This window comes from Perna viridis, chromosome 11 (assembly GCF_037379345.1).
Source record: "Perna viridis isolate PV_CMFRI_1.1 ecotype Kerala chromosome 11, ASM3737934v1, whole genome shotgun sequence".
Classification (NCBI taxonomy): domain Eukaryota; kingdom Metazoa; phylum Mollusca; class Bivalvia; order Mytilida; family Mytilidae; genus Perna; species Perna viridis.
In genome coordinates, this window is record NC_142455.1 from 7,779,791 (window position 1) to 7,803,801 (window position 24,011).

The 24,011-nt window shown below is 31.6% G+C and overlaps 1 protein-coding gene across 1 annotated transcript; it reads left to right on the forward strand.

The window, feature by feature from the left end:
- Positions 1 to 18,989: 18,989 nt before the first annotated feature.
- On the forward strand, positions 18,990 to 23,747 carry LOC148602831 (uncharacterized). The gene is made up of 3 exons (XM_088553547.1): positions 18,990 to 20,749; positions 21,252 to 21,456; positions 23,319 to 23,747. The coding sequence occupies exons 1-3, from the start codon at positions 19,925 to 19,927 to the stop codon at positions 23,735 to 23,737; spliced, it is 1,449 nt and encodes a 482-aa protein (XP_088409673.1). The 5' UTR covers positions 18,990 to 19,924; the 3' UTR covers positions 23,738 to 23,747.
- The last annotated feature ends 264 nt before the right edge of the window (positions 23,748 to 24,011 follow it).

Sequence of the window (24,011 nt, forward strand, 5' to 3'; positions counted from 1 at the left end):
AAAATTGGTTAGTTGAAAGTTACTTTGATGCTTACATGAGATTGGTGTAAAATGCTGAATACAAACGTTCCAATGATTTGTAAGAGTTGTGTCTCTAATCTTAAGTCTACCTCCATAAATGCCTGTCTTGATTACCTACTGGAAGTCGTCCTTCTCTTTCGATGTATTGGTATTTCTGTCGCTATTTGGAAACCACAGAAAATTGAAATCAGATTATTTTGTTCATTCAATGATAATTAAAAGAACTTCATATCCTGTATTTTTTCCCTGTACAAGTATGTGTATACATAAAACCCGGTAAAACAATGCCCGGATCATTAAAAGAAAATCTAAAAACTTTTCCTAAACCTTTTCCTCAACTAAAATTTGGTTTTGAGTAAAATCTGGATATGAGACAAAAGTCTTCAACATGAGAATTTTCATGATTCAAAGTCTAGATATATGAAGTACATTGTACAGTAGCGTGATTTATCATGAAAATGATAGCTTCAATTAAAGTAAAGGACGGACTGCAATGATGTTAGAATAAACGAAAATCAGTGAGAAAAAATGCATTCCTAACAAGGCGTAAAGAAAGGTAAACAATGGAACTAGTAATTGTGTTGATATACCAACAAATCTTCTCTACATGAAAGGTAGGATTGGTTGCAATGTACTTGTCGATTCCTTTGAAATTCAAATAAATCCGTTATTGCCGTTTGATCTATTGAATTGTACTTGCAAATATTTAAGTACATCTCTGTATAAGAATCAGGAAAATGTGCATAAGGTGTGGCAGGTATTGGATTATCCAAGTATTCATACTTCATACCCCCCTCCCCCGGAAATTTCAATGAAAGTTTGCCTATTAAGGTATTGATTCGTCAAGTTTAGTTAATATGCACTCCGCACAAATGGCAGGGAAATTGTCCCAAACTTTTTCCCAATAAAAATAACAACTACGTCACTGAAGCTTCAGGGTTCATTTAAACAGCTTATCGTTCTTTTTTTTGGGATGTATTGAATGTATTTGAAGCAAAGAGACCTAATTAAGGGAAAACATAATGTGCAATCTATTGCTTGATTTTAAGACAGAGAAGTACTCAAATCTGTATTTTAAAGTTTTATTTGGTTCCTACGTGATAGTAACATGATCGTGTTTGTACAGAAGAGGAGAGATTGACTTGTTTTACCCTACACAATATAAGTAATAAGAATTTGAAACATTGATTTTCTTCATTACTTCCAATTGGATATAGGAAGCATGTCAGGTCTTATAAATCAATTTCTCTAATTAATGTGTCTTGTGTATTTTTTTTTCTATTGCTTCTTAGGTTTAAGTAAATGACATTCATTTAATTGTACTTGTCCAAATAATATTGAAACCTGTTTTAACTGAACACTGGATAACCATAGTACTGTAAAAACACTTATGACATCCATTTATCCCAATTGTAGTGCGTTGTTTACTCATGTTAACTGAACACACCACTGAACAGAATGAAACCTGTAGTCCTAGGGAGGTTTGGTTTTGAAAGAATTGAACAATTTACTATCTCTTTTTTTGGGAGAACGAAGTAGTTACTAGATATACAATTATACGTAAACGCCTAGTCGGTACTTGTAAGTGCTGTATGACGGGTGTAAACTTTGGCGATATAGACGCAAAAGAGTATACTTTTCAAAATTTGGCGGATGCTATGTAGTGTACTAAGTATGTGAACACAAAGAAATTATTTTGTTGAATTATTTGGCATTTTTAAAAAAGACAACCAATAACGTCTAAGTAAGCATCTTGTGAAAAATATATCGTACGCTGCACTTACACCCTTGACTATATCTTAGCATCATCAGATCGGGTACCGAAGGTTTTGTGACATTTGAGATGTTTTTCGTTTACACAGCTGTTATCTTGTCAGAACATAAATTAGTTTGAACTCTTGCATCATGAAAGTTAATTTAATGAATTGGTTAATCAGTCGAACGAATGCTTTCGGTCTGCAATATTAGAAAGCCAATAGATTTATTCCAGTCTTGTACGTTATTTCATCTCATTTCATTTGCATGGTCTAATTACAATTCACAACAATTTATTTTTGATACAGTTTTTATGTTATTTAAATCAAGTTTATGCCGTAGTTATGAGAGTTGTTAAGGTTCATAAAAAGTAGCGCATTTTCTGTATCCCTTTCAAATTTCTTGATATAAATGTACCTTCGAAATCCGAACTGGGACATTTCTTTACTAAAGTATAAGAACGTTAAATAGAAAATGTCAAAAACTTCACGGGATTTTGCATTTCGTTGCAAACTAGCCTACGACCAATATGTTAAAGTTGGTTATCATTAGCCTGATAGCGATGTCAGCCATAAAATGAAAATGTCTTCGTCAAATCATTAAAGCACTTGTATTTGACGGAATATCGATGAAAAGCAGGAAACATTAAGATCATTTGTATGATTAAATCAGAAGGACCATGTAACTAGCGGCATTATGTAACATTTAATAGCAGCAGAATCACGGAGCTTCAGGGCTTTATCTTGTACCTTAAACTTTAATTGCAAGTATTAGAGGTAAGTTGCAATTAATCTCATTATTCAAGGAATCAAGGGTAAAGTTATGTCAATATTATTGTTCTTAAAATACAAATAAAAGAAGGAAAGAAAAAGTTATGTGGCATTGTTCCCATTTAAAAAAAAATAAAATTGCTTCATTGCGCAATTCCATATTCCAAAGATAAAATATTTTTACCATGTTTTTGTTAACCGATCATTGTTGTTTCGTTTTTACCATTTTACAATAATTTCAAGTGTGTTTCATTGTGTCACGTAGAAAACAAAAACGAAAGGAAGCCAGAAAAGTAAGCAGGCAGCATTAATTCATATACTCTTTTTTTCTTCAATTAATCCAATGTTTCACTGTTTCGATTAATTTTTCTTATTGCATATTATATAAGTTTTGAAAACATCTTAAATTTGTAATCCTAGGAATTGTTGATCACCATAAGAATGATTAACTTTCCTGTAATTGGTCTCTATCATACGGTAATGCTGGCACATTGGAGACTTCGAAAAGTCATTTTTTTGCGTAGCATGCATCATGTAAATTCAGTCAATTCGTGACTCAATTTTCAGAATTTCGGAACCAGAGTGTTGACCAAAGATTTTATTATTTTAAATATTGAAATTTTCTCGGCATTTTTATTTTCGCTTTTTTTCACTGTGACAGTTGTGACGCGAAAATAAAGCTGTCGTGAATATTTGTTGAGTAATATTTTACTACCAATTGGGAAAGGATGTAAGAATGTAAACCTGCATGAAAGTAGATTGATCACAGAAACCGCTTTTGGAATGTTTTAATTTTTCATTTAAAAATGACAATAAGTACAGAACTCGGTATTTCAAATATTTATAAACGAGTATTGTTTAGTATGTTAAAAGCATTTTAGTAAATTTACTCTAAATCATTTAAGGAGGTAGACCACCAAGGGTAAGAGACACAACTCTTACAAATAAATTGGAACGTTTGTATTCAGCATTTTACATCAATATCATGTTAGTATCAAAGTAACTTTGACTGATTATATTCTGTTTCAAATGAAAGCTGGACAAGCTTTGTGAAATTGAATATGAAACACACATATTACTGATTTCAAAAGTTATGTCCCTTATCCTAGGTCAACCTCATTAAGTATTGACCATTTGCCAGAAACTTACGTTGTGTAATTTATACATATCAAACTATAAATCGTCGGGAAGTAGCTTGTTGCATCATTTTATCAAACATAAAAGGAAACGTCCGATCCTTTTGAAATTACCATTATTTCTCAGATATCAAAGGTTGCTTTGTGAAATTCACCTGTCGTTTAATCTTTGTAAAGGTAATATGTCACCATTGACATTAATATGCTGTGCTGAATTTGAATCTTGCGTATATCATAAAACGGTGTTAAAATTAGATAAAATTGTTGTTATCTAAATCATTACTTTAATGTTACGATTTGAATTCCAGATTGATTGTCGGCATTTAACAAAATCAGTTTCTGTATTCGAATATGTTTGGAAAAGGAACACTATACATTTGATGTTTTAACTTTAGAATATTGATAATTCTGAACCAAGGGGTTCTGGTTCCGCCTGGAATGCTTATGATATTCCGAGCTGAGTTTAGGGAAAATGTAAACTATGAAGAATACCACGTGTAAACAGGATATATATGTATATATATATATATATGTATTAAAGTTGTGTGAAATTCTGTCCATTAGCCGAAAAAACTGATTTTTAAAAAGCGTAAATGATCAATTTATATAGAAGCAAGAAATAAATTGATAGAAACTGCTGATTGAAGTCATTTTAGCATCAGTATTAGACGGTGTATTGATGTTCAACAGGAAACATTAAGATCATTAGTGAAATTATTTCTGAAGACCTGTGTAACTGTAGGCTTTCCAAAACATTCGATGACAATATTTACATAAATTGATAGGATGAAGTACCTTATTTGAAGACATAGCTGTAGGTATGTTGATATTTTCATTAGATATTTTTCTTTACTTCTTCGAACAAAATTTCTACAAGTTGGTTTTGTTGGTCATTTTGTACAAAATACCAATCATGTAAATAATGCAAAGTTCGGTATGTTGTATACATGCTTCAGAAATAACCTCTCATCGGCACAATCACATATATACATATACTTGGAAAGTTCAAAATTCAATAGTAAGTTGTATACATGAAGTACTCAACACCAAATATCGAAATATAGGACTTCAACTCCAGCATCAATAAATTCCACCTGAGTATGTCAAAGGGGCTACAGCATTGTAGATATATATTTCACACAAGATATTAATGCTCGACGTTTAATCGGTTTTGAATTTTGTGTTATGATATATTTCGGTAAATAATGTATGATATATAATTTATCAGGTAATTGATCTCAGTACTCATATTTACTGTCACATTTACATATGAATTAATTCTATATTTTTTTAACCGCCATCTCTAATGTATATTTTGATAACAGAATTGCTTGAGCTATCTAAGATATGAATGGTAAAATACAAACATAGCAGTAAATGTTTTTATTTGCTTTACTTTGATATACGAATTCGAATTCAAAATGTTGTAGAATCTATTATTCAAATCCATTAATTTTTCATTTCTTCCCCTGAGGAAGCATACTTCTCAACAGTTATGTATGATATTCCCATTGAAGAATACACGTCTTCATGTTATTATTAAAACCGTTTTTTTAACCGTGTCATAGTTTGCCTTTCTTCTTTTGTCTGCGCAGGACGTGCTATAGTATAAGCTGATCGGCAGAGGACGCTGTCCACGGTGCATTGTTAAATTAAATGAAGAAATTCTCTGCTTCCCTTTTCACGTTTTGGCCATGTTTTATGATCCTAACTCCTTTTATCGCCCTCCTGTTTCGAAGCTTTGGTACTTGGCGATAAAAAATATTATCAGCAAGATCCTTGTTATTATTTGTGTCGTCGATTCCTCGATATTGGTCCATATTGTATACCTTTTGACTTGGTATAAGGGGAAAATAAACTTACTATTCCCCCGAATATACAGTCAGTAGGTGTTTAATTATACCGAAAGAGACAATAAACACAATTTTAAACCAAAGACTCGAAAAGACAACATACTGGATCACAGGAAATTAGGAAATCTATATACATATTCTAATATAGTATGTAAGTCTGTTCACGTGACTCCGTGATTCCATGAGAATGAGTCCTCGTCTACCATTCAAATGCATGGAAATTTGTCATTAAAACATGAATGGGTTCAATATTAAAAGCAATTTTTTTTTGTGTGTAAAAATACCAATAAAACTATAAATATCTTATTATACTGGATAAAAATGACCAGAAAAACATAAAATAAAAGATTTTGCATTGTGATGCAGCGTTACGATTTCCCGGAAGTAAACAATAAAATGCAGATCGGTCTCCGGATTTCAATACGTTCTACATCGGAAATTACGGAGGAGAAACTGAAATTAGAACAAGACAAAATTGTAACAGGTCACAGCTAGTTTACCTTAATGAGACAACAGACACGCAAATCGACCTGCCGACTGGGCACGTTCCATGAAAAATCTGTCATCTGACTGAAATTTATATATCTTGACTCGACCTTGAATAACTATAAATGCCGGGAATTCCGAATAATAAGTTAAAAACTAGCCAATCCTATAACAGCAATGAGCATTCTGCGAAATATAATTACGCTTGTGGTCAAATGGTTTCAAGCTGGGCAAATAGTTGAGGAACTATTTACTGGTCAATAGTAGAACTATTCGCATAAGTTTTGTAGAGAAAAAATATATTGAGGTATAAAAAACTCAACTGTGCTGTTTTGTTTATGCTCCCGTAACTTATTTTTGTTAATATGTTGGTTTTCTACTGAGATAACGAAAATGGGTTGGCCAAAGTAAAGATTAATCATACAATTTTGTCGTCTGATAAATGATGGTAATAGATTCAACATGACACGTCCCTCGTGAGTTGGCTAGATCTCTGTCAATAACCGTCATCAAAGCATCCAATATATAATTGGGAGTTTTGTTACAATTTCTATAAGGCTAACAGGACATTTATCCGTAAGGCTTTTATACAAGCTAGGATTCTTTCCGATTTTTTAGATTACGTGTGCCTACGTCTGGTCACAATCTACAATAAATATCTCGTTATGCTGTATCAATTTTTGAGACAACCGGAGATTCTTGATTATTCAAAAACTGTACATTACTTTCATGTAAGTTGAGACTCTTCCCTTTTATCCGTGAGGCTTATTTATACCGTTGTTAGTAAAATTAAGACATTTCTTTAGCAATTCCCATTAGTGGCATTAGTCATGGATATGATATGTAACAACAGTATATAATGTTATCTCTGGCGATTTGAATGATCAAGACAAAATATATGGTTAATGCAATTCCATGTAACGATCAAAATATAAGACTTTTATATCTAGGTAAATCATACCTAATATTATCTCCATTTTAATATTTTACTTACTGTTTTGCGAGATGTTTGATGTATATACTTGAAGTCTAAACTTAAATATAAAATGGATAGGTATGATGAATGTATCAAAAAGACAACAACCCCACATGGATGTCAGCCCAATTTCGCCCTTCACTCTAAAGAAAACAAATGATCCAATTGTTCTATTCATGTTGCAATTGTCTTTCAAAATCCAAAAACAAATCTATTTCATTGAAATGTTTATGAATACAAACTTGCATATTGCATAAAAAGAAATTTCGTCGAAATGGTGTGGTGTAACTTGCAATTAAAACTCGAGTCAAATCAAAGAAACGCTTTACGACTTAATGCATAAACATCATTAAAATTTATTATAAAAAATAGTTATTTTGAAAGCACATTATCATCATAGATAAATAATAACTAATATTAAATCCAAATGTTGATAATTGGCATATTTTCCCTGACTGAATGAATTTTAACTACTAAATGGCAATGGGATATTTATCATTGATTTTGCATTTTACACTTGCCTACCATATAAAGATCAACTAAGTGGAGACTTTCTCAGATATCAACATCAGCTTCCTTACATAATGCGCGCTGTGACATCTTCGTAAAAATAGCAGTCATATTTGTTATGGACTTGATTGCATATATATCAAATATCTGTACAATCTTTTACGGGGCTGATTGTGTGTACATTAATGACGTTAATGTACTATGGTCATACTAAGGTGTGTGAAATGTATGGGATCCTATTTTTTAAGAATAATTTCTCATAGATTTATAACATAACTTTCCTCATGTCGACCCCATATTTTTAAATGATTTTCGTTTATCCTTGTTCCGTTGAGTTCCCTCTCATTTTTCATATCTATTACTTAAGGATATATTGAAAAAAACACGTTCTTCGTGTTGAACACATATTTTTAATTATTTCTCACCCAAAGAATTGTTATATGATTATTACCAATGTACAGTATATATTCTTTATAGTTTTCTTCTTAATTTTGTGTTCATCCAAACTTGATAGTAATCGTTAGTTTATGACTAATCCCATTTTCATTAATGATATCATTTCCAAAGGTTCCCACAGTAAATGGATTGAAGTGAATTTATTTTTTTGTATTATTGTTAAAAAAATATTTAAATTTTGCAATTTTTTTTGTTATAATCAAGAATTTTATAGATATCAAATTCAGTTATTTGAACCAATCTATAACCAATTTGAAGGCTATGACAAAGTTTAAATGTTGCAATTTCTTATTTTAAACGATGTAAGTGATCAGTACTGGACATGTCATGGAAGTCATAGATGCAGTGCTATTTCTTTGGAAAAATCCCATCTCATTTTGGTAGATGCTTTCTTATAACATATTTTTATTACGAATAAAATGGTGCAATAGTCCTTTTTCACATTCCCGACTTTGGCTTCGTTTTGAAGAATTTAAGCAAAGAGGAATACTTTTCTACACTTCATCATCCAAGAGACTGGTTTACTGTCAAATTGGAGCAATTGACATTAGCAGACTTCAATTTCAAATATTCAATTATTAGAGCCGCGGTAACTACTTGGATACTTTAAAAAAAACTTATTTCAAGCCATTTAGGTACTTAACGAAGTGAAAATGGTCCATGTTTCCAAGAAAAATGTTTACTGTTTTCCTTTTCCCAATAAGACCATAAACAAGGTTGGCCGGTGTTGGTGGGTTACGTCCCTTTGAAAAACTTGCAATCCATAAATATGAATAAGACTATCGGGATCAATTAGTATATAATCCCTTAATGACACATTATATAACATTTATCTCATTGATGACGTATTATTTGGGTGATAAATATTTTAACACTCTATGATTTCTTGTATTATTTTTTTTTAAATTTATTTCTGGCTAATAAAAAAAATCAATTAAATAGTCCAATCCCCGATCATATTCTTTCAACAACTTTATCAAGATGTAAAAACAACATTTCTTAATCAATGGCAATAAAATATTTATTGCTAGTGACAGAAATCGGATAATTGATTTAACAAACATAAATGTATTTCCTGAGTTGTAAGATTTCACGAAAACGTATAGATCCTAGGCACGTTCATTGACACGTACTCCGAGAAATTGTTGGTTTACTGTTAATGATTGCCTGGAAGATAAGATTGTGTCATACATTTACATTTTCTGTTTACTTGTGAAAATCAATTTGTTCAAACGACAAAAAAGAGTGAAATGAATTATCCAGGACTACGTAAATCATTTTTTGAATTAAGCAACGTGCTTAACACACGATCAGGAAAACAACCGAAAAACCCAAAACATTAAGAGAACAAACAAACAAACAAACAAAACAACTACAACAACAAAAATAATACCAAAAAACGAACAAAAACAAACCAACAACAAACAACAACAACAAAACCAAACAAATTAACAAACGAAAAAAAGGGAATTATTAGGAAGAAATAAGAAATTTAAAAGTTTTGCAGGACAAAAACTGTCTGTCTTCCACACGGTACACTTTACCCCTAAAAATATTTTTCCGGATTTTTTCCCTTTCAATAATTTTAACAAAAGAACCAACTAGGTAATTCTACGAAGAAACAATATTTGTGGCAGATGTGCTAATGAATAATGAAAGAAAATTCTTCTTAATTATGTTTATTTAGGCTTAATATGACATGAATGGTCACTTAAAATATGTTTTTAAAAAAAGCATAGACAAAAGGTGATTGTCATTTTCGGTGAGATTTCCAACTTATTGGCAGAATGAATGTTTATATGAATAAGGTAATACGAATGATATTTCTTGTTGATGTTATACTGAATATCAGAACCTTGTTCTAGCGTCACAGCGAGTAAAAAAGTTTACTGCAGAAAATAAAGTTACTCTTTGATTGATTAAAACATAATTGACAATTGTCAATGAGATTTCAATTTTCCATTAACATTAGATTATAACAGTAATGGAATAATCAACTTGAAGTTCATTATAGTACTCGCTGTAAACGAATGCTTATGATGACACTAGGTAAGTGTGTTCCACTCTATCTCAATATATGTATAGATTTGTAATGTTACAGCTTAATGTACACAACTGCTTGATGTTGCGTACACTTCATAGAAATTTTAGAATTTTTTAACTGAACGTTTATGATAACTATATACAATATATAATCCAGTTTTTCACTTCTCTACTAAAAACTATTTTGTAATGAAACTAAGCTTATGTTCGTCTAACTCTTTAGGACGACAAACCGGACAATACACTACCATTTGACCCATTAAATTCCAAATTTTAAATTTTAATCTTTCTGCTGTGGACGGTTTGAACATATAATACAAATTATATCAGGAGTCCCTTTTCCTGGTTTAAAAGGCAAGCAGCACTGTGTTCTTCTCTATTGCAATGTAAAGCTTTTTTGAACTACCTGTCTGTGTAGCTCGTCCAATATGGGTACCTATTACATTGAAAATGTGTGCACTGTTACCATATCGGGTAAGGTAAAAAGTATGATAAAAGCATCATACAGAGTGGAAGTTTATTAACGCACCATCAGTTTGATTTTTTGAAATATTCATGTTTCACGCGTAATAAAACTTCTTTTTTCTGAACGGTTCTTTCGGAATATTTTACATTCTAAAATTTTAAGGTGTAAAGGTAGTTCAATAGTTGTACAGTTGTTTTCTAACAAATTAGAGATAAATCTACTCAATGACAAGTCATAACGACGAGCTTTCAATATCAGTTGTTTGTATCAAATTTCCCATGGTGTGATATCACAATTATCTAGCCGCCCCAAAAGTAGATAGAAAAGCGACAAAATTATTCAATGTAAAGAATTTAAGAAATAAATCACGGAAACACCATTTTATCATTGTTTTACCACAGGCTGGCCAATTATGTCGCATTGTGTTACCTCGTGCAATAGCAAGGTTGTTAATAACGATATAAATGGTCAGCCCATTGTAAACTAATGATAAATTGGAGTTTCTGAGATTTACTTCGATTCTAAAAGAACTAGTTTCTTCATACTTTTGAATAGATACAGCCTATGTGTTGCACGAAATGTTGGTCATCTGCTAATTATTTTTTTGACCATAGCTGCCGTCGAAAGAGCTTTAAAGCACGTCACATTAGAACTATTAATACAAAATAAGCACTCTACTAATAACAAAAACATGTCACAAGACAATATGATGAAGCAGAAATTGACATTCATTAGGGTTTCATCACTTATTTTCGTGTTAGGATTTTGAACTGTTGCCCCACGTCATTTAAGATTATACAATATGTATACAAAGTTTATTGATACAGTATCAAATGTGCTTTGAGAATTGCTTGAAACACTGTCAATAATATTTTACAACATTATCGAACATACAGTGGTGTGTTTTAGACTGTCATTGCGTCAGTGCATATGGATCTAAAGTTTCAGGTCAATAACATTCTTCGAAAAATGACATTCTAAAATACTCGTTTATATATAATATTTCAAATCTGGTTGCTACTAAATAATAGGGTTTGTAAGTCGCGTTCTAGTTTCAGTTTCAGTTCCGGGATTTTTGATATAGAACTTATTGAAAACCGTAGACCGATCTGCATTTTATTGTTTACTCCCGGGGAGTCAAAACGCTGCATCACAATGCAAGTTATTCTATAGTATGCTTTTCTCAAGATTTTTATCCTGTAAAACTGAATATTTATCATTTTTCAATCCAAATCTTTACACAAAAAATACGTTGCTTTTGATATTGATTTCAATTCTATGTTAAAGACGAATTTCAATGCATTTGATTGGTAGACAAGGACCCATTCTCTCGAAACAACGGAGTCACTTGGAGGACTTATGTACCCTATAGCAACAATGGTTTTATTTATTGAAAATAACACAAGAATGAATTAAAAAAATCTTTTTATAAAGAAATGAAAAACGATTTAGATGCATTTAAGATTGTCAGCCTAAATTCATTACCAAAAGAAAAAGTGTATTTTTGTCTTTACGGAAATTTTAGGTGAAATGTCACTTTTTTAAACACAAAATAATCAGTGAATCAGAAATAAATATACTATGATCGTTTGTAACTACATGATTAAAAACCATTTCGTTTCATCCGAACTCAGCATACGCTAAAAATAGTTTTATTAACAAAATAGAGTATTTCAATAAGATGTGTCATAACTGTAATGAACTATAAATTTTGGGATATAAATCAGATTGTCTACCTTACATTTAACAAATAAAAAGATTGTATTAAAATTTGTCCTTACAAACAGGACACAATTTGCTAACTGGCTATAGTTGCAGATTAATTGTGTACTGCAGAAATATGATAATCGATTTATAGGTTAACGGTTTTACCAGTCAACCTTACAATGAGACAATATAGCGTTCCGTTCAGAGATGCTTAATCAAATTAATGTGCTTCTTTGCATTTTGCTTTCCTTTCATGCGAGAAGACAAACTATCATTCTAGTCATGAAATAGCTAAAACACCTAATTAATCTTTTCATGGAATGTATACTTTAGGGTATTCACTTCACTACATCGACAAATATACCATGTATTGCATCTTTGAAAATTCGTACCATATAAACAACGAACCACACATGACTTTGTAACATTTTTCTAAATCTATTACAGTTCAGAATACTGACATATATAGTTGCAGTTTTTAATACAATGCTGCTTGCGTTTTTTCTCAACATAATGGAAGTTAAAGGTATTTTGTGAGTCATTTATAAAGATATAAAATAAAATTATACAAAATATTTCAAGGGCGAGATCTTGATGTTCTAATCGACGTAGCAATGCTTGTTTCAAATATAGATGTGTAGGTGTCCAACACAAAAAATATTAAAAACAATATGTATGCAGACAAAAATTGTAAACACTAATTAACTTACCATATGAAAGGTTCTCATTATCTGAACTATTGAATCGTTTATACAGCTCTTTTACGTTATAAACTTCCAAATTGTAACATATACCACCCCCTATTCCCCATTGTCCCCATTCCCCTTCCCCAATTTATACCATATTCGCCATCCTCCATAAACAAATTCCGCATTACAATTCCCATTGCGTATTTCTTATCAAGAATTTACTTTTTCAAATAAAATTCTTTTTTTTATATTCTTCAATATTTGAGCTGTTATTTTAATTTAGTTCAATATATTTCTTCATATCAAATACTGTATTAACTTATTCCCCCATAGAATGAGAAGCTTTATACAAATACTGTATCAGTGAAACTCCTATTTTAAAACAATGAAGAAAAAATTACATCATTGAAGTTCTGAAATTCGAAAAGGTCAAAAGGTCAAAAGATCAAAACAAATTGCCATCCAAATAATTTTAATCAATCCTTCTGTAAGCGTGTTCATTTTGGTCCTTTAATAGCTAAAATGCTTTAATCATTTATGACTTATGTATTTAATGAAAATTTCTCATATCTTCGCTTGCAATATTTAACAGTCTCTAAAAAACGGAACCAGAACATAAAAGAACACATCAGCGTCCAAAACGATAAGAATTTTGAAAACGAAATCTTGAATGTATATTCCAATCGATCGATTGTAAGGTTTACGATTAATTAATCGCCGAACTTAATTCAGTAAGAACATTGATGTTCGCGTTTGATACAACTTGTCTTAATTGGTCCCAAGACGGTGTTCAGATTAGACTGCATGTCTGGTTGAGATCAATATCATGATTGTCATAACCTTATGTCTGTAGTCATCTGGTTCCACCGGTGCTATGGGAATATCGACCCTCGACCGTTTCAAAACAGAACACGAAGTGTTTTTCAAGGGTTCAGACCAATATATATAAGATTTTTAAACTATTTTTACAATTAAAATTAACATTGCTAAGAAAATAATACCGAATTACAATAATATGTATATTCGTTGGACAATATGTGTGTTACAGTGTATATAGATCGACCCTGCTACTTCTGCCGTTTTCCAATGTTTTCCTTATCTTGTAGTCGATATTTTTCCTTTTTTATTGTTGATTGTAGGTTTACACATGCTAGGTGTATTATTTGATCTTAATATGAGATATTTTCTTACATTTGTATGTATTATTTGAGTTACTTTATCGTGCTTGTCCGTTTTCCATGTCTTGTCTTTGTCCTTCGATTACATTTGTTTTTATATCCGCTAGAATCTACATTCCCTTGACTACTCATACAAAAGGCCCTTTGAATTAAAGAGTATTTATGGGAACCAAGGTTATAGCTGTAATCAAAAGAATGTAATCCAGGGACAAAGACCAGACATGGAAAACCGACATATACAACAAAGAACATGAAGTACCTAAAATCATACATACAAAGTAACAAAAACAAAAGCAGATTAGCAACTCGGACTTCACTAAAAACTGGGAGCATGGACCAGATGCATCGGCATTAAAAGAATGACTAATTGAGTGAAGAACAGTAATTTTATTTTTAAAGTATTTTCCCTATTATACATGTGATACCATCATATAAGAAATATAAGCAGGCTTTGTAACCACTTCATTGATACGATAATACTATTAATAAATCAATAACTCTGAAATCCATGTTATATTATCAAAAAGATATCAATTGTAATTCGGAACAGATACTCTCAATCGTCATTTGAATGTTAAAACATCTAAGCAGTTCTCGTTATCGAAACCAGTGAGGAAGTGATTCATACATGAGACATGTCAAAACACCAACGAAGTTTCTCATTCAGAAACACTTTCAAACCACATAAATAGCCACTCTTTGTTATTCGGTTCCTGTACATTTGAGATAAAAAATGTATAGGTAAGGTTTGAACTTGGCAGATACCGATTTCGACCATACCTACAGAAATATTACATTGCACGACTGATTTGTTTTGTATTTATCTTTTCGATTTTTTGTGGGTTTCTTTATATTTCTTGTATGTTTTTTCTGTTAAGTTTTTATTTTAAATCATTTAATTATTTTGTATTTAAAACATATTATTACAATGCAATTTAAAATGTTCCAAACTTTGTAACTTATGCAAAACACATTGATTTGATTGATTTTTGTGGGAAATAAAACTCTTCTCAAAAATACAAATCTGTATGCAAAGGGAATTGTAGGTAAAAATTTAGCATACATGTATGTGGACTGCAAAAACAAAATAGAAAAAATTCCTAGCCCGATTCTACCATGAATCACTTCTACGATAGACAGTATCTTAATGTTTTTTATTAATTGGTAATTAAGCTCATTTGTATAGTATTAGATACATATTTTCTTTTTGATTAAAGGAGAAAGCATTATAAAGATGCATTCTATGAAATATGAAAACAATTTGAACTATATATGAGTGATATTTCTTCTACTGAGGGAATTCGTTAATTGATTTAACGGACATAGAGTATTTCCTAGATTCAATGATAGATAGAAACCCTACGACTGTTGTTAGGTACTTAGTATATTTAATAATTTTGAGTCCTTTCAGACAAACCACGGTCAATCTTAATAAGGAAAGTGATAAAAAAGGAAATATTCATGTCAAAACTCATCGATCAAAGTAGTTGTACAAACACAATGAACAACAGTTGAACTCTTTCAGGATGAAATATATTGATACACAAGAAAGCAATTTCAGATGACACTTGCATAGTTGCATACTACGTATTTTTTACATTACAATATTTCTCAGATATGTGTTGATTGAAACTGCAAATAAAATGCGCAATAAGCGTTTATTTTCTTTTATCTACGCAAATGTGCATATAGGGCATCATTACAACGTAATTATGAAAACATCGTTTAAAAGGTTATTCACACATGATTTTTGGCATGTGTTGCTGATTTAATGATTCAAGCAAAGAAATCCTTCATGCCAGATTGTGAATTTTAGTAAGAAATCGATGATGACATTTTCCTTCAGCAGTAATTTTGATTAGCAATTATATCATTTTAAATGAAATACGCAATTCTTGAAGTTTAATTTTCTCATAGTTTGTACAAAAAATAAATGATTTTCTTTATGGTATCTCTATTTTTTTAGGATGTTTTCTGTAAATATCTTGATTTTTTAAAATTTCTCATATCGATATGACTACAAATCTCTATGATAGATATGTGATATATAACGGGCATTACAGACCTGTCTATAGACCCTGTTGCACCCGGTGGCACATACGGCAATGACTAGCTTTTTCCATTCTCCTTGTTTTCTTTTCAATCTCAGCCAAGTCATTCCCACGTTTTTTTTATTTCTGCAGCGTAACATCTTAATATCGACATTTAATAGAAATGGTTCTTATTCGAAAGTACTCCAGAAGCTATATTATTATGTAAAGACTATGCAAAATAGCATTTAGATTCGAACTGTTACTTTAGGTGTCAGTTATAAATATGAATCTTAAATAATCTTATTAAATGATCTTAAGACAAGAGCCGTGGTTAATCTTTGATAAACATATAACTATCGACTAAGACCCATTACCAAGCCTAAGGCTTATCTTCGACGTCATAGATAATTTTAACACTATGTTACCGACGTCATAACATGATTCTACTTCATAATGCACATTTCGTGCAACACATAGGCGGTGTCATTTACAAAATACGGATACACTTGTCATACAAGAATCAAAATAAATCACAGAATCTACATTTAATTATTGTTTCAGCACGAACTTGCTATTTATGTCGATGGTTAAACACTCGCTATTCACTGGGGTACGAACATGCACTATTAAGTATGTAAAATACCTTCCTACGTGTTTGCGAACACAAAATAGGATGTCATTGTCAATTATGTATCCAATGCACGAAACCTAATCTTCATATGGTGTTGGTTGTTTCAGTTGATTTTTTACCTTAAATTGAAGGGGAATTGTTAAGGCCTAATGAAACTGGTCTATCTCTATGCCGGATTTCAAACGTCTTTTCAGTCAAGAGTTGTTGGTCATTAGCGTGTCTTTCTATCATTATACATTTGTAATTCTTTTCAGTTTAATTTTGAAGAGTTGTCATCGTTGGTGATCTTTGAAAGTGTTTACTTGTATTTAGGTTATATGCTAGTGCGTTTGATGTATGTCACCACACTCATTCTTTTTCTCATGACAGAAAAAGTGTATACGTTGTTTGTACCATTGATATAAATACTCAATCCTTCTATGTATGATGTCAGTCAGTGCAATATAGAACATCCCTTGTGAATCGCGTCGCCTTATCTAAGTAGTTAATAGAATTGTAAAGCATTCCATATGGGGCTATAAGTCATCCGGGTATAAAAATATAGGGAAACGTTGTTATTGTCACATTAACAACTATTTTTACGCCGTGTTGGATCTTAGTTCAAGAGATATTCCATTTCAAGTGAATTTTCATATAAACAGATGTGTTTGTTTTTGAGCATATTTCTAATTTCGTTTTCATCTGTGAATACATCCTAGATTAATACACAGATCATCTTCTTTAAGCGTAAAAGCTGCTGTCATCAGGTGTGGCAATTTATGAAATTGACATACGTTGATTTTAATTTTTCGTAGACGATACATGTTGCAGAATTTAATATATCAAAGGAAATAAAAAGTCATATCTGGACAAATCAAGAATCATCATAATAACGCAAGAATCAAAACTAAATCTTTTTATAATGTAGTAAAAAGAATGAAAGCCAATTTTTTTTAGACGAACGTTTGTCAGTATGAAAAGTTAATACTGACCATTATAAACACTTTTCAACGATGGAAAAAAGACACATTTCTTATTTGGCATAAAAATTTGTCATACCTTTTATGTCCAGAACAAAATATAAATATCATAACTTATTGAATACTGAAGTTTATTGAAATTCTTGTCTATCAACGGGTACTGTCTCCTTACTGTAAATATAAGTGTCGATCTTACTTGTTGGTGACAGTGGTAAGCCAACACATGTAATATGAAATGATTACGCATATGAACACACGCAACATGATCAACTGTACGGCTTGTTAGGCTTGTGATCACTTTATTTTTGATGCAGAATTTCAACTTTTGGAAGCATTCAGAATAAAAGGGCAATTTGTATTTAGTTTTCGTCTTCTGGATACAGTGAAAACATTCTAAACCGATTCCTGAATAATACAGAAACCTGTCTAAATTCAGACACTTGTTGAAGTCCCTTTGAATCAGTTTTAATGTATTTTTAACCTGGGTAAACCGAACTCCTTTCTAAACCAAACACATTTAAACTCTGAAAGGTATTCGGTTTAGACACATTACATTACTTATCAATTTGATGCTAAATTATTTTAATTTTCATTTTGGAACTATTTGCAGAAATTTTTACGTCATATTTTGACATCGTATTCATGCATAAGGGGTTTTCAGTGTAGTAGTAATTCTTTTATGCTTCTGGATAGTAGTAAGGGACCAATTCTAGCGAGAATAACATGGTCACGTGAGGAAACTAACAAGCGCTAGTGATTAAATTATAGCTGTACATTTACCCATAGGACCACCTGATCTGAGTACTTAAGATTTATCATTATACTGAGGGTTTAAATTGTTAAAAAGGAGCCATGAAACAAAAACACTTTTTGGTATTTTTTAAACCGAGATATGCAACTCCTAAAGCTAACAAATGTTAGTCAGTAAGACATATTTTGTATCCTAAGACATTTGATATTATATTTATTTGGTATCATGAAGGTGCTATCTCGAAACTATTTCTCTCAAACTTTACACAATCAATTAATGTGCCATTTCAAAATCAAGAAAACAATCTGACAGATTTCGTTAAAGCTTTGCACATTGAAAATGGAATTGGCAACCGATCTTCAACATTCTTCAAAAAGACAGACTGAACGACTATACATGGCCAGAAGGAAATTTCGAAGCATTTTGGGAAGCTTTAACACTCATGCGATCTTTTTATTTTAATTTTCTTGTGAAGTTGATTTTTTCGAATATGGAGTCACTGTCATAAATACAAGAAATGAATTAAACATTCTTTTTTTTCTATGTATCCAAGAAGACATATAACTCTCAAAGAACATTTTCTATGCAAATAATAAACAGAACATCATTGACATTATTCTTCATTTGGATTCAGAAGCAGAGTCTATGTCTATTAAACAGTAAAATATTTCCCCCGACTACTCATTAGTAATAATGAAATTCAATTTCCGATAAAAGATGGATTTGCAATGATGCCAGGGAAAGTTGCCTGGAATGCTTAAAGTCAGTTGCTCACTAAATTGAGCAGTAATAAATAGAAAATAGGCTTAGAAGGATCTTATTGAAGTTGGTAATGTGAACAGGATATATTGAACACGCTTAGCAATGAGATCGTGGATATCAGTTTTATACAGCAGAGTTAAATAATGCTGATATTAAATATACTGTTCATCTGTAATTCCAGACTACATACTAACGTAATGACCACGAACAGGCAGTAAAAAGATATAAAGATGGCATAAAGGATACGACAAAGGAAAAACTCCTAAAGAATGAAATTGGAGGCAATAAATGAAATATAAAGTTGGATTGGATTTGTTTCCTTGCCGTATGACAGATTACATAAAGACTATGATAAGAATTGTTCCATAGAAATCATGGATGATAACGTTCGATTTTCGTTGCTTATATGAATTTCTCTATAAAGAAAACGACTACTGTAGGATATTGGCAACTTCCTCGTTCGTCAGCTATTGTGCTGATAATTTTAAAGTTTTGAGTTGATGTTTTATTGTGCTAGTAAAACATATTTTAAGACATTTGAACAATATCTACTACATCAGGAATAAGGAAAAAGGAAGGGATATCTTAAAAGTACATTTACTGAAATTGGTACGTTATCAAATGAGGTATCTGCATATTATATTTTTATTCAATTTTGTGAACATATTCATGGTACGGAATTACGCATGGATGTGTTATATCTATCAAATATGAATCTGTACTTTTGAAAATTTGTAATGAAATGTTAATATTACATCAAACACTGAGCGATATGGATATCCATTCATACAGCGCGAAACGACATTCAGAGAGTACAACATTTCAGGAAATCAGTGGATCTTTTGCTATCATTGTTGAAGTTCTGATATTAATTGTCAACTTATTACCTCTGTTTGTGATAGTGCGATGGAAGAAATACAGCGAGAGAACTACAACAGATGATATCATTGTTGTATTAAGCATAACATATATACTGTCGGTTGCTGTTCCAACCCCTTTAGGTCATCTTAGTTATTTCAAGGGTATGTGGTATGGAGGAGAGGCATCGTGCCAGTTTTACCAAGTGACTACAAATTGGTTACGGTTAAGCGTACTCTTTGTTGTTTCTATTCTGTGCATAGACAAGAGTTTAGCATTACAGTTTTACATTTCACATAACTTTACAGCAAGATACCATGGGAAGACAAAATTGATATTTGCAATATTTATATCATTGACTATTGCACTGATAGTGTCTATTATGCCTGTGGTTGGCTTTGGACCTCTTAGAAAGGTAGGGACGAAATGTGGGTCCTGGATTAATGAAGATCCTACAGGACCGAAAGAATTCGCCTTCACAGGTGCTTTGCTAACATGTGGCTATGGTAATTTGTTATGTGCGATTCTGACAAATGTGTCAATGGCTTTAAATTTAAAGAAGGTGAAACGATCTTTGTACCGGGCTAATACTGGGACGATGCAGACTGATGCTATCAGATGGCAGCTGGAAGGTGTTGTTGTAGTACATAGTGTTAAAATGGTCATGGCTGTTTCATTCTTACTGTATATTACATGGTTTCCCGCCTTAGTAAGTAAACAATTTTGTTTGAACAACAACTTACTGAAAAATTGTTTAATTATATCTTTTAAGTCATAAACGCGCGTTAATGCTCGATGTAAGGGGTTTTGATAAACTTTTTTTCAATCATACACTCTTTTAATGTAAAGGAGGCATTTACCTTTCAAAGGCGGCTCCTTAATAAAATCTAGATAATACTAACTAAAAGATATAAGCTATTCTTTATCAAAGGACGACTTCCGACTCGATCACAACAGTCGCTTTCAGATTCCACCAAGTTGAACGGGTTAAAGAAATTGTTATACAAATGTAGACACATGCCATTTCGAGTTTTACAGTAGTAAAGTAAAGTTTTTTTCTGACCCGTAGCCATCACAATCAAATTTCATTATTGTGTCTATAACAAATTGTAAAGTTATACTTTTGTTGCAGATTACGTTATTTGATGCATTGGTAATATCTTTAGATATATATAAGTATATATATATATACTTTTTTAAATACGTTTTAGCTGCTGATAACATTACAGAAGATCGGTCTGACAGTGAGTGACATATCCGTCCTGTATGCCCTCCTCAGTACTTCATTGTCTGGTCTATTGAACCCTATATTGTACGGACTTTTTGATACAACATACCGAAGAGGATATAAAAACCTATTAAAATCCATCCGACGAAAGTGCTGCTGCTGGACAAGTGGGCAAACCTCCATACCTGGTAAATATGTAATTCTGATGTTATAGAAGATAAAACCTTGGTAGCCCGAACGCAAGGTGACGATCAAAGCTAGTCCGATAAATGCATGGTGTTTCAGTTATTGATAGCAAATAACATGGAATAATTAATTGTGGGAATAAAAAAAGTGTTGCAAGAAAAAGATCGTGTTTGGACCATTAGGGTTTGACAAATCGAGATTTGACAGTCAATATAATTGTTCATGTTCATGTTTTACCTGCCCAGCACCACAAAACTTAGAAAATATTTAAGTCTGAGAATATTATTAAAATCCATGGTAACTCCGATTAAAATCTTTGCAATTAATGACGTCACAAACAGTTAAGAATTTTCTCAGACTTAAGTATTTTTTAAATTTTGTGGGGCTGGGACCGGCACAAAAATAAAAATAAAATTGAAAACAAATGATGAAGAAGATGGAAACAGTGATTCGAAATACAAAACAGACAATATTGAGCAAATTATGGTTTGTAAGTATTAGACTGAGATAATAAGATATCTAGTTTTTAATAAATGTCGTTTACGTTCAACATTCTCCCTTTTCGGTGATTTCCCATTACATTTAAATACTACATCAAATTGATGGGTTTTGGAATTTTAGTTTTTTATAGAACTGAACATAGGAACCAATGTTTAGCATTTCAATTTTTTTTTCAATTTTAAACACTATAAACCATTTTGTTCTTGTTTCGCGAACAAAGGGAATGATTACACCACGGCAAATAGGTTCCTTCTTTATTGAATAAATTAATGTTGAGGATGTTCGCTGGTCATGTTCAGCCATTTTTGGCACACCCAAAAATTGTATTAATTTTTTTTTTTTTTTATAAAACTCGTGTTATCTATGGAAAATTTAGATTATTCCTTTTGCCCACCAAAATTCAAATGCTTATATCTAAAAACAGAGCACAATGACCCATCTTTATTTCTATTCACACTGTTCTAGGATTATATATTTTAAAAAAATTTAGTACTCTTTGCAATCCATGTTTATTCAAGACAGAGCAGCGAACATCCTTAATACGACACACAAATATATCAATGTAGACGCCAGAACTAAATATATATTTTTGTATGTACATGTACAGTAATTAAACTACATGTATGATGCACAGTTTAATATGAAGTTGTACCTGATTTCCTGCTAGATATACCCTATAATACAAACCGTATTAATTAGCCAAAATATTTTAACCCCGACGCATTGTTTACGCCTGTCTCAAGTCGTGATTTTCTTGCCTCTGTGTGTCTTGTGGTTCATTTTTTACTTTCAGTTTATTTGTTTTTGTTGTTGGATTCTTTAACGGCTTCAATTTTGCCGTGCCAGTGTTAATTGTTGTTATGGTGCATCTTAAGCCTGCCTTGTGATGTGAGGGATTCCTCATCGTTAATTGTTTTACATTGGGTTGCCTAGTGCTATTTTTTTTCATCTCGTTGGGGTTTCTTTAACATATTCATTCTTGTTATGTTTTGTTGTAAATATGACTGGTAACTCTTGATTTTACCTCCTATCTGGAAGGAATCATAAGTATATTTTTATAGACGCATGTATTACCAAACGTTTAAGCCTGTATTGTTATCAAAGTATGATAAAAAGTTGAAAATAAATACCCCCCCCCCCCAAAAAAAAAAAAAAAACAAAAAAAAAAATCACAAAATACAAAACAAAACAAAACAAAAACAAAAACGAAAAAGATTTTAATAAAACAAAAAACGTGAGACTATTTTTTTATTTCCTTGTTTTGAATGATACATATAATGTCAGAATAATATGTTTACTCACTTATTAGTCGTTTCTTTTATTTTTTTAGACCATGTACTTATTTTGTTTTCTATTTTTTAAGCTGTCTCCATGCCTAATGGAATAACTCAATCTAGATCAGATTCAACAAGTCTTTCAAGAAATATAGAAACTGATGTTGTACGTGGTCTGTCTAGAGTCATTGAAGAACCATCGGGATTAAACAACGATGCATTTTGTGTAAGCGACACTTTCCCTTTATCACTTGATAACCAGACGGCTAAACGTTCACTTTCGGGAATAGTACGGACTTTTAGCCGTGAAATAAATAACAGGGACGCAGATGAAGCAACGGCACTACTAGACTCCTCTCCGTTTGGAACCTCGAAACCTTTAGAGGAAGATGCGTCATCTTCGTCATCTCTTGTGTCGTCAGATATGGGTACAGTTGACGAAAATGAGTATGAATCTGATGAAGAGTTTGACGAAGATGAAGGTCTTGTCGCAGAAAGCCAATTTTGAATAAATTATAAATGCGTTTTATTCAGTTTTGTTAGACTATAAAAAAATTAAATATTTTAGTCGTCTATCTTTATGAACGTCTTTAAGCAGTGTTTAAAAAATATCTTTTTAGTATAAAAATAGTGTTTTAACAACCTGATGTAATCAATCAGTGCAACATTGCAAAAAAGAACTGATATACCGACAAAGCCACCCTAAACCTTACTCATGCAGACGAAAAAATATTGATAGGATAATTAATTGAAAAGAGTGGATAACCAAAATATGATCACGA

What these genes read in the sequence shown, in the direction of transcription:
- LOC148602831 (XM_088553547.1), top strand. Translation starts at nt 19,925, where the DNA reads ATGTTAATATTACATCAAACACTGAGCGATATGGATATCCATTCATAC. An exon ending in TTACATGGTTTCCCGCCTTA is followed by an intron (nt 20,750 to 21,251) that starts GTAAGTAAACAA and finishes AATACGTTTTAG; the next exon opens with CTGCTGATAACATTACAGAA. An exon ending in TGGGCAAACCTCCATACCTG is followed by an intron (nt 21,457 to 23,318) that starts GTAAATATGTAA and finishes CTATTTTTTAAG; the next exon opens with CTGTCTCCATGCCTAATGGA.